General features: G+C 38.2%; 1 protein-coding gene across 1 annotated transcript; it reads left to right on the top strand.

Moving 5' to 3' along the window:
- Positions 1-2186: 2186 nt before the first annotated feature.
- On the top strand, positions 2187-10817 carry LOC141127247 (keratin, type II cytoskeletal cochleal-like). The gene is made up of 9 exons (XM_073613519.1): positions 2187-2732; positions 2818-3026; positions 3464-3524; positions 5349-5444; positions 6821-6985; positions 7124-7249; positions 8475-8695; positions 8849-8880; positions 10504-10817. Exons 1-9 carry the CDS (start codon positions 2187-2189, stop codon positions 10815-10817), a joined length of 1770 nt encoding a protein of 589 aa, XP_073469620.1.
- The last annotated feature ends 1097 nt before the right edge of the window (positions 10818-11914 follow it).

The raw sequence follows: 11914 nt of genomic DNA, 5'->3' as shown, positions 1-11914 counted from the left end.
TCCTCTGCTCTTGGGGACATTCCCAGGTTTGGAATCCCCCGAGAGCAGTTTGAATATAGGCTTGGGAGCTATATTGCTTTTAATCTCAGTTATCACTCTTCAGTTGATTATTTTGAATATATATTGTTACTGTTTGTTACTCTTTTCCGTTGTGTGTTTCTCACTGTTCATTGCACTTGCACTATTGCCAGGTGTGCCAGAGGGGCTGAGGCTGTAATTAGACCCCTTTCACACCGAGCCGCCTATAGCGTCAGCGGTAAAACGCCGCTATTTATGGCGGCGTTTTACCGTCGGATTTGCGGCACATTTCGGCCGCTATCGGGGCGCTTATACCCCCGCTAGCGGACGAGAAAGGGTTAAAACCACCCGCAATGCGCCACAATGGCGGCATTTTGCCGGCGGTATCCCAGCGCTGCCCCATTGATTTCAAGGGGGAGCAGCGGTGGAGGAGTGGTAAACACAACGCTCCTTCACCCCTCCAAAGAAGCTGCTGACAGGACTTTTCCTGACGTCCTGCCAGCGCAGCGCTCCGGTGTGAAAGCCCGCGGGCTTTCACACTGGAGACAATGCTGCAGCTGTTTGTGGGTGGATTTCAGGCGCTATTTTTAATACTATACCGCCTGCAAAATGCCCTCGGTGTGAAAGGGGTCTTAGGGTTGAGAGGCAGAGTAACGGGCTGAACTAACTTACCCAGCTCCTGCGGGGGTATCGCTACACTGCCATAAACTGTTAATACAGTGAGTGCCCAGAGTTTTATTGTGATGTATGCACATGCTTATGTATTTTTTAAATGTTTCATACATTGGTCTGTATGAGATTTTTTTGCACTGGCTTATAGGTCTTCACTTGTAACTCGATTACACATTTTAGACTTATTTTATAAAAATGTTTGACAGGCGATGCTGATATGTGTTGTTCACTGTTTCTGGAGGGCAGCAGATTAGCCAAACCAAAAGTCTATGCAAAATTTTAATAAATTTAGATCTTTGCAGTGTAATTATATCCAAACTGTATCACTATTTTATATAATATGTGACATGATAAGACACATGTCAGTTTTTCCATTACAAAACTTCAGCATTTAAATGTTACCATATAATGCTTTTTGCAATAGCATATGGCAAACTGTTGTGAAACAACTGAATAAAATTCAAAATACCTTTCACTTAGATATTAAACACGGAGTTACTGCACAAGACTTTCTACCATTTCAACCATAACATAAAGAAGACAGTTTCTGCACACCTGTGGGACATCACTTCTCACAACCGGACCACACCATTGAAGACTTCAATGTTTTAGTTCTTAAAGGGAATTTTAGAACTATCCAGGAAAAGAAAACATTTGATCTAAGTATTATACTTCTTTTTGGCACAAAAAATAATGGCCTAAATCTAGATATTGGTTTACTTACCCATTATACTACAGTTTTATCACCCCCACCCCCTCCCACCCCTTCAGTCTATAGCTTTCCCTCAGAGATTGTTTTTTTGTTTTTGTTTTTTTGTTTTTTTTTGTTTGTTTTTCTGTTTTAACATTCTGCTAAAATATTTGTGAATCAGTACTGCTTGGACCTTGAAGAAGGGGACATACCCTGAATGCTTGTCCTGAAAAATTGTTAGTGTAAATAAATAAAGTATCACGGACAGTACTCTTTTTTCTACCATTTCAACAAAAGGCTTTATCACGTAAACCTAGCAAGGCAAGACATATCTTACAGTGCAACTACATATTACTGATATTTTATGACACCCTGATTTCTCACAAATACAAGCTCCAGTGCAGAGCAGCCCTGGAATTTAGCCAGTTAGTAAATTTTTATGTGTGGCCCATCCTTAGAAACAAATTAAACCAACTGATTCATTTGTCTGTTTCTGCACTTTCCTTGGTATAGCATTAATATTGTTTTATGGGATAGACGCTGCCAGAAATAAATTATAACATTTTTTGTTTTAGGTGTGTGAGACATATTACAGCTAAAATTATGAACAAAGTGGGCAGTGCCAACTCTTAGAAGCTAATAAAAGGGTCTTTCTAGTTTACTGTTGACCAAGCCCATATCAGCACCTGTATAAAAAGGTCTAGTCACCACTGAATGCCAACAGAGCCCGATCTGACATTGGCCACTGTTCATTCTACTTCCAAGAGAATTCACTTTTGTTCAACAGCAAATTTGTCAAGACAACATGGCACACAAACAGTATCATAAATCAGGAGTTAGGAACTTCAGCTCTTCCTCTTTTTGTGCACCAGGAAATGCCAGCGGATTCAGTGTCTCTTCATACCGCAGGGGTCCTAGCTTTAGTAGCAGAAGCCTTCACAATGTAGGCTCTGTTGGGCACAGAATGTCGGGCACAAGCTACATGAGGGGTTCATATGGGTATGGTGGACATGGATCTGGACTAGGAGTTGGTGGCGTTGGATCATCCTTCAGCAGTAGGGTTGGCGGAGGATATGGTGGTGCTGGATTTGGTGCTGGTGGTGGATATGGGCTTGGTGCTGGATTTGGTGCTGGTGGTGGATATGGTGTTGGTGGTGGTTTTGGAGCTGGTGGTGGGTTTGGTGGATATGGAGCTGGATTTGGCCCTGCTGGTATCACACCAGTTACTGTTAATCAAAGCCTTCTCATGCCACTCAAACTGGATATTGACCCAAACATACAAAGATTGAGAAAAGAAGAAAAGGATCAAATTAAAACATTGAACAACAGATTTGCCTCTTTCATTGACAAGGTACAATATGAAAACATATTTATTTTACAGCACACAGATGATTTTTTTTTTCCTCACTAATATGCCTCTGACAACTTGTTTTCAGGTCCGATTTTTGGAGCAACAAAATAAAATGCTGGAGACTAAATGGACTTTGTTACAAGAACAAAAGACTGTACGAAGCCATATAGAACCCCAGTTTGAAACTTACCTAAGCAATCTCAGGAGGCAACTTGAAAATATCGGTGGGGATAGAGCCCGGCTGGAGGCAGAGCTAAGGAACATGCAAGATATTGTGGAGGATAACAAAAAGAAGTAAGTAGAAGAGCACTGAACTGCAACAAGTGACAGTTGCCCAGTGTATATTGAAGTTGATGATGAGGAAAAGGCACAATTTCAAGTTGGAATAACATGCTAAGTTACTAACAGTTAAATGTGACTGCAATTTATGTTCAGCATTTGTTATGCCACTGCTGAGATGGGGCCACATTTAACAGATGTACAGGCAAAGCTGCCATTGTATAAAATTACTGCAGTATGTATTACCTAAAGTAAAGCCTAAAAATATTATCTCTACAAGTCTGAATGGATGGTAGCTGGAAACTTTGTGTGCAGCACATAAAATATTCACTGACAATCCTGAAATGACTATTTATTTTTCATTGCTCTTGATTACATGTGGAAGTAGACATTGACTATAGAATTTCTGTCAATACATTGCTACATTTTGTTTGTTTTTTTCTTCTTCTAAGGTATGAAGATGAAATCAACAAGCGCACAAGTGCAGAAAACGAATTTGTTGTACTTAAAAAGGTGAGCATGTACATAGAAGTAAAATGTTTAAAGGGCCATACTATACTGTGCACTCCTTTATGGGACAGAGCGTGATGGGTATGTATTGATGTTCTAAGAAACATGTTGTCATTTTATAAATGAGTAAAAGTAGAAAATGTAATTTAAAACATGTAGCTGACTGGTAAATGGCATACATTTAAACTATTATGATGCAGTTATGGTCAAAGCTGCACACTCTTTTTTTCTGTATCTTTCTGTTGTCAGTCTGTATAAAGTGGTACATTAGCTTGTTTCTTACCTGAATATTCACTGATGCTTGCTGATGTTTGTCATTTGCTGCCATAAACTGTTAATACAATGTGTGCCCAGAATTTTATTGTGATGTATGCACATGCTTATTTATTTTTCTATAAATATTTAATATACTGGCCTTTATAAGATTTACCGTATTTATCAGTGTATAACACACACAGGCATATAACACGCACCACAATTTTAGGAGGGAAGTTTAAGGAAAAAAACTTACATTTTAAATTAAGAACTTAGAAGCAAAATTAGGGTCACAGCTCATCAATGCACCCTGTTCAGTGCCCATCTGCAACCTCTAAATTGCCCATCAATGCACCCTGCTCAGTGCCCATCTACAGCCATTAAATTCAGCCTGATAAGTGCCCATCTGCAGCCTCGCCAGTGTTGGATTATCCCTGCTGTCTCCGAGGGAAGAGGAGAAGCGATCGCCACTGAATTACACAGAGCGGTGAACTACTGTGTACCCGGCGCTCCATCACTCACAGCCACGCCTCCTGGGCCTGCTCATATGATAGACAGAACAGTGGCCCAATGCGGGGCCAGGAGGCGTGGCTGTGAGTGACGGAGCACTGGTTACACAGGAGCTCGTGGCTCTATGTAATTCAGCGGCACTCGCTCCTCTTCCCTCAGAGATAGCAGGGATCGGTGTATAACATGCACTCACAATTTCCCCCTGATTTTAAGGGGAAAAAAGTGCGTGTTATACGCTGATAAATACGGTATTTGCATTTATGTTTTTTTCACTTGTATCTGGATTATACATTTTAGCCTTAGTTGATAAGAAGTGATTGACAGGATAAGTTGAAATGTGCCGTTCACTGTGTCCGGAGGGCAGCAGATTAGCCAAACCTAGACTATGTAGAGTTCTAATTAAATGTAGATCTTTGCAGTGTAATTATTCCCAAACTGTATTACTATTTTATATAATATACATAATGATATACATTTCAAAACATTAAAACAGTAAAAAAAATGTACATGGTTATTTTATTACTTCTATCTACCTGGTATATAACCAATTTAGGTCATTTTAAACTTAACCTGTCAAACCTCTCAGTCATAATATATTTCCTGTAAAAGTTCAATATCTGCTCACAAGTCTAATGGGAAAATTGCAAAACGTAGAGTACTTCTACGATTACATCTGTATCTTTATTTGGACATCTTATAACTTTTTCCATTTACTGCTTCTGAAATTGAGTCAGGTACATCAGTTTTAACTTCCATAGCTGCCTATACTTGCTGAATGTATTAGTCTTTGACATGAAAGTGAGCAGAAGTGCAGGGCAATTTGAAACACATTTTCTTCAGCTCACTTAACACTTTAGTAAATCCTGCCCATATTCACATGAGTTTACTGCATATTAAAGGTTAGTAAATCCAACCCATAGTGTGGTGGGTGGTGCTATGTTTAAGGAAGGGTTGATGACTAACATTCTATCAATCTCTGAGATATCAATGTGTCTGTTCTTGATTTTTTTTGATTATTTTAAATTATTTATCAACTCAAAACTAATAATATCAATGTTTTAGGATGTGGATGCTGCATTTATGAACAAATCAGAGCTGGAGGCCAAAGTAGGGTTGCTGCATGATGAAATCAACTTCCTCCGAGAAGTATTCCAAATGGTAATTATAATACATATAATCTACTAAACCTCTTAGGTTTGTTCACAGTGAGAACTTTAACTACATTATATGTGGCTATAAACTGACATGCTGTTCTCTTCCTCGATATAAACATGAACCAAGCATAAAAATGTAAATGACAGACAGCACAAGACACTGCCTCTTCTCCTAGAGCAGAACATTCACACTTGTTTGTACTTGAAGATCCACAGCAGCTTACAATCATTTAAAATGTAAACTTATAAACCAGGAGACCATTTGGTTTTCTATGTATTATAAATGTGAGCAAGTCACAACTGTTTCAGAAATGTAAAGTATCATGTAAAAAAACGGTGTTTAAATTGAAAAATGACTGGAAAACTCTGTGGGCCAGTGAAAAAACATGTACACCGTTATAGTGTATATCATCTGGCCATGATATTGACGTCAGAATGAGGTGTCAGACTTATTATGCAGATTATTTGGTCAAAGACAATTAATACATTCTACATACTTTCCTTCTGTCAGTCCTATCACAGTGTATTGCATTCTCTGCAACAAATACACTGATTACTGAAATAATGTGAAATTTGTAATGTTGGAGCATCCATTTATTTTTGTTACAATGAATACAGCATGTGCACAGAAATTTCATGGCAGGTGGTTGGGGACTAAGAGCCCATTCACACAGGGACGACTTGTCAGGCGACCTAGTCGCCTGACAAGTCGCCTCCCGTTCCGTACAATGGAACCGTTCTAATCGGAGCGACGCAAGCGACCTTAGAAAAAGGTTCCTGTGCGACTTTGGGGGCGACTTGGGGCGACTTGCATAGACTTCTATACAGAAGTCGTTTTGCAAGTCGCCGCGGAAGTCGTTTGCAGGTCGCCTCGCTGAGGCGACCTGCAAGTCGTGTTGCCCCTGTGTGAATGGGGTCTTAAGTTGGCCATATCAAAGGTAGCATTTTGTTCAAACTTTCATAGTGAAATTTAAAAATGTGCTCATTCCGGAAAAAATGCTGTTTGATTGACATGCCAATGTTTTGAATTCTACATTCAATTCACAATTCACAATGTGCATTAAAATACGTACAAATTTTCCCAAACAAAAAGTGCATTTAGAGTTACAGTCTCATTGGTTTAAGAAAAACGTTTCCTCCTTCTTTGAAATTCATTGTTAATTTGACCCCATTTTTAAAAAAAAAATTCAAACAAATGTTCCGAAAAACTTTTTTCAAATGAAATTCTACTAGTGCATGGCTAGCTATAAGTTAAGTAATAATGCACGGGTGCTGAGGTAACCAGGAGATACAGTATCTGAGAATAGTTGGAGTCAACATTCAAAACATGCTGTGCCAATTACTAATTTTTTTTCAACAATGTTTATTGTTGGATTTCAGGAAATAGATCAGCTCCATGCCCAAATCTCAGACACATCAGTCATTGTGTCCATGGACAACAGCCGAGATCTCGACCTGGAGAGCATCATTGTAGACGTCAGAGCTCAGTATGAGGAGATGGCTAAAAAGAGTCGATCTGAAGCAGAGAGTTGGTATCAATCCAAGGTGGGTTCTATTATTTGGTACTTGTGCTTATTTTGGTAAATGTTATAGACACCACAATGAAAAAAATATTTGGCTTAATTGTTCAATATGTGTTTTTTTCCTGTGTGTTTCTTATTTTCCTTATATGCTTGTTTTCAGTATGAACAGCTGCAAGTCAGTGTGGGAAGACATAGTGATGATTTACGAAATACAAAGAATGACATTGCAGAATACAACAGAATGATAAGCAGAATCAGAGGAGAAATAGAAAACGTAAAGGCTCAGGTATGATGATAAAAGTATCACACCCTCATGTTGTGTCTGAGTATGCAAACTTTTCATCAGTGCCTAAAAGCAACATTTCCATCATACCAGAAGTTTGGAAATACTACATTACAGTGACTGCACCTACTGATGTGATCATACTTTATCCACACTCCAGAAGACAATTAAAGTATAGTGGCCTTCATTGCAACACCAGAATGTTGTTTGTATTAAAAGACTCATATTTTATAGGAGCCTCTATAGCACTTAGGGTCTCAACCTCATAATCCCCCCTGAATAGCAATGAGATCAAGTTCAAACTGTTGTTTAAAATGCTTAGCACACTAAAGAATAAACACAAAAATCATGGGTTCCCTTTAGGAATCATTCTGTTTTGGGGCTATGCAGGGAAAATGTGCTATTGCAGATTTTTTTGTTGAGAAAACATAAAATCTGCAGAAGGAGGGTTCCTTCCATGTTACCACTCAATGGCGTCCTATAGACACAGGAGATTCTTGTTTTTCCTGAAAAATCCTTTAAAAAGAGAAATTATGCAGAGAATAGCTATTATGATTTAACAGCATGCTGCTAAAGACATTCACGATTGTTATTTTTGAAAACGCTGTACTAGATCTATGCAATGATTGCCTATATGGTCAGTTACTATAGATATAGCCAAACAGGATATGATAGAGTATTGGGTGTGTGGGAGTATATTATTTAAAACCTTGCAGATGTATGGTCCTTAATCAACCCAGAGATGGAATTTTTGGATAAACTTACTGTTGAAGAACAAGATGATATAATGGAATGACACCTTTACAATAAACCTTACATACTGTATATGCATAAATTAAACCTCATGTGAAAAAAAAAATTCAAGTCCAGTAAAGTTTGCATTATAATTTTAACTTGGGCATCTTGGTGGTAAAGTGACTAGAACTCTTGCTTGACAAGGTTGGAATCCCACATATGATTTCCACCAAGGACACAATTTGCAAAGATTCATATGTTCTGCCTGGGTTTCATGGTGTTTTCAGTCATAATCCAACAATATACCAAAAGGTTAACTGGTTTCCATCCAAACTAACACTAAATTGTAAACTCCTCTTGGATAGAGACTGGTGTAAATGGTTTAATCTTCTCTCTACAGTGTTGTAAAAACATATTTGTGCTATCTGAATAAGATAAAAAATAGCAAAGTGTATAGTGTAATTTATATATTCATTTTTTTTATTATCCAAAGCGTGCTAAGTTAGAAGCTGCCATAGCAGAGGCCGAGGAACGTGGAGAAGCTGCAATCCGAGATGCCAAGAATAAACTGACAGAGCTGGAAGATGCGCTGCAGAAGGCCAAGCAGGAGATGGCTCGCCTATTAAGAGACTATCAGGAATTGATGAACTCAAAACTGGCTCTAGATGTCGAGATTGCCACTTACAGGAAGCTCTTGGAAGGAGAGGAATCCAGGTAAGCATTCAAGGCATTACTATTTGCTTCTAATACTAAAACATGTAAAAGCAAAAAAATAGCAAATTGTATTTTTGCATTCTGCTGATAAAAGTGTGTTAGATTATAAATATTATTATTATCCTTCTAATAAATGCCTCTTTTTCTTGACAGGATGTCTGGAGATGGAGGCTGTGTCAGCATCTGTAAGTTCTGTGCACAATTTAGATTTTTTTTTTTTGTTTTAGGTTTGTTTAATAATAGGGAGTGATACTTTTTATCCAATTTCAATTTTATGAAACTTATGAGAATTATGCAATGTGCTCTGACCCAATATAGATCAGCTAGACACAAGGCCTTGTATTGTACACTCATGATGCCATACGCTTTTGTTTAATGAGGTACCTGCAGATTTAGTATTAGAAATAGTAATGAGACAGGATATAAAACTTTGTTCATTCACTAATTCTATACTTGACAAGACAGTTCTTTGCAAAAAGAACTGATAGTCAGACCAGGCCTGCATGTCCAACTACCCACTGTTGTAAATGGCTAGTTTTACACTAAAAAGTCTAGGTATTGCAAAGAAAGGTCTTGTCTTTTTCAAGTTTATCTCTGACATGCCATGAATTCTCATCCTATATAAAATATAAAAATATTGCTTCGTCAAGGAATGGATATCTGTCATTAAGTTAAACAAAAACTATCTCCTTTGAGTCCAGCTTGTGACAGCTGATGGCAAAGGTGTGTCACTTACTGCAGAGGTGACCAGATTCAAAAGTTGGAAGTACTGTGGGGAAAAAATCATCCCAGCATCTCTAAATTAAAAAAAATAAGGCAGCAAGCCAAGGAAAAGGACTGTAAAATAGAAGGATGAGTACTGGCTAGCAATGCCTCTGAACCAAAACTATGCAAGCAAAATGGGAGAAGAGTTGAGCTAAGGTGTTTTTACACAACCAGAAGCAGCTTTCGCTCAGCACGTAGCTGTGACTCCCAGAACTGAGGAGAGGCCTCTCTCTACTCCCCACTATGGTGGCAAGCTCAAATGTCCCCAGTAGCAGGAGCAGTGGTCAGTACTGCTTATTGGACATAACGGAAATATTTCACCACTTGCATTTCATCATACTGTCTTACAAACCCCTAACAACAGGCATAAGTAGTGTCTGAAAATATATACATTATCCAAAATACCCTACATTCCCAGAAGCATTAATTTAATAATTGCAGGATTGATAAATTTGAATACTGATCTACAAAGGCCAAGCCCAAATGGCTGATATCATTGTTACCCCATCACAGGTGTGACCAGACTAATGATTACCAAAATGAATCAATCCTTCATAAGCAACAATATCCGGTCATGTCCGGATACCAATGATTGATTGAACATCAGAACAATCACCAGGAATTACTGCTATAGTCTTCCTATCATTGTGCCTGTAGCCTCCCACCCCACTTGCTGCTGGGATTAAAGAAGTTTTCATTTTATTTATGGGAACTCAGTAAGGAGTACTTTTTCCTTTTATCCAGCAGAAAAGAAAAAAAAACATAAAATGCAAATTTTGTTGAATATCCCCACTACAAACAATTTAATGTTTAATTGAATGACTGATGTGCTGAGCAGATTAGAAAAATCCACTCATCTGCTGACACCCAATATTAATTTAGCCTTTTTTAGAATGAAAACACTAATAATAAGCTTGCTTTTAGTTAGTTATCATGTCCTACTTTACTTTGTGCATTGTTATTTGCCTTATTATAAAAAAGAGTTTCAGTTGTTTTCTTTTGGCATGGTTGTTACAAGCAACATTTCACTTTTTTTCTTACAGCCGTGGTGAGCTCCACCACTGGTGGAGTAATTGGAGGTGGAGGGTATGCAGGAGGCAGCGGATACCACCATGGAGGGTCAGGATTAAGCTCAGGATTCAGCTCTGGAACCGCAGGTGGAAAGGGCTTAGCCGGCAGCAGATTTATCTCTGGAAGTAGCATGAGCTCTAGCGGAGGTGGATATACCACCACAGGAGGAATCCATGGCGGCTCTGTAGGAGGATCAGCACACTCTGGCGGGTACACTTCAGGAGGTAGTGGCTCCTCTTCTGTTAGTGTCACAAAAACATCAACCACGACTGCAAGAAAAATCTGATTTCTAAAATCTATGTCATGCAATCTTCTGACCTGCAAATATATTGTGCTCTGATGTGTTTCTAATGCTTTAGTTTCTTTGACCAACAATTCAAATTATCACAGAATTATTTTAAAGAAATTTAATGTTCAGTTATTTTGCTACCCAGTGTGCTATCTGTCTATGTAAGACCAATATTGTATCATGAATTGTATGTTTCTGTACATATTGCACTAAAGAAAATATTCTGTAACAAGGGCTCCTATGCAGTTATCTGGGACACCTGTGACCGCAGTTAGTGAAAATTGCCATAAGATGAGTTAGTCAATGTGCATGCTAAATTTATTTCCAATTTATTATTTACAGTTCTCTTTGGTTATGCAGTAATAGGCAAATTGCACTGACAATGGCATGTATAACACAGCTTTCCCTTACATCGTAAAATACATTTTAATTTGCCAGCTCAGTCCTTTTAAGATTATAACAAGCTCAAACTTAAGGTAGCAACTCAGTGACTGGTCAGTTAGTCAACTCTACCCAACATGCTTGGACTGCATAATGTGTTGAGTTACTGCACAAATCTTTATGGTAACTGCAGCTCTCTTTATATGTCAACATCTAATTAGTTGCTTTGGGTTTCTGCAGTGTGTATCCAGCCTTATAGCACTTCTCTACATTTTATCCCTTTTTATAACTTAATCAAAATGTTGGTCAAATCAGTCACAATTGGCTACTGCTTCTTGTATGTGGTCTTACTGCGCTATAAAGGCTTGTTGATGCGTTACACCTAATGGACCAAATTTATGGTGTCAATTGACTATGTCTAAGTTATATGTTTCACTGCTAAAACAGAAGAAAACCAAACTTATTACAAAATTATTTTTTGTGAAATAAAATAATATGGATAGGTAACTGTGGGAAGACTGGGCTACAAACAACAACTTGTCAGATGGTTGCTTTCATATTATGATGTTATCAATATCACTTTAAGAATATGTTCGGCCGTTATTGGTTATACACCTCATTGTATAAATATCCATCTACCAGTTTTCCTTATTGGTTTCTGAAACAGAAAAGAGCTAAACAAATGGAAATATGCTGTGGTGTGTCTTTCTATC

Source organism: Aquarana catesbeiana, linkage group LG02, assembly GCF_042186555.1.
Source record: "Aquarana catesbeiana isolate 2022-GZ linkage group LG02, ASM4218655v1, whole genome shotgun sequence".
Taxonomy (NCBI): domain Eukaryota; kingdom Metazoa; phylum Chordata; class Amphibia; order Anura; family Ranidae; genus Aquarana; species Aquarana catesbeiana.
This window is presented reverse-complemented; position numbering and strand designations above follow the sequence as displayed.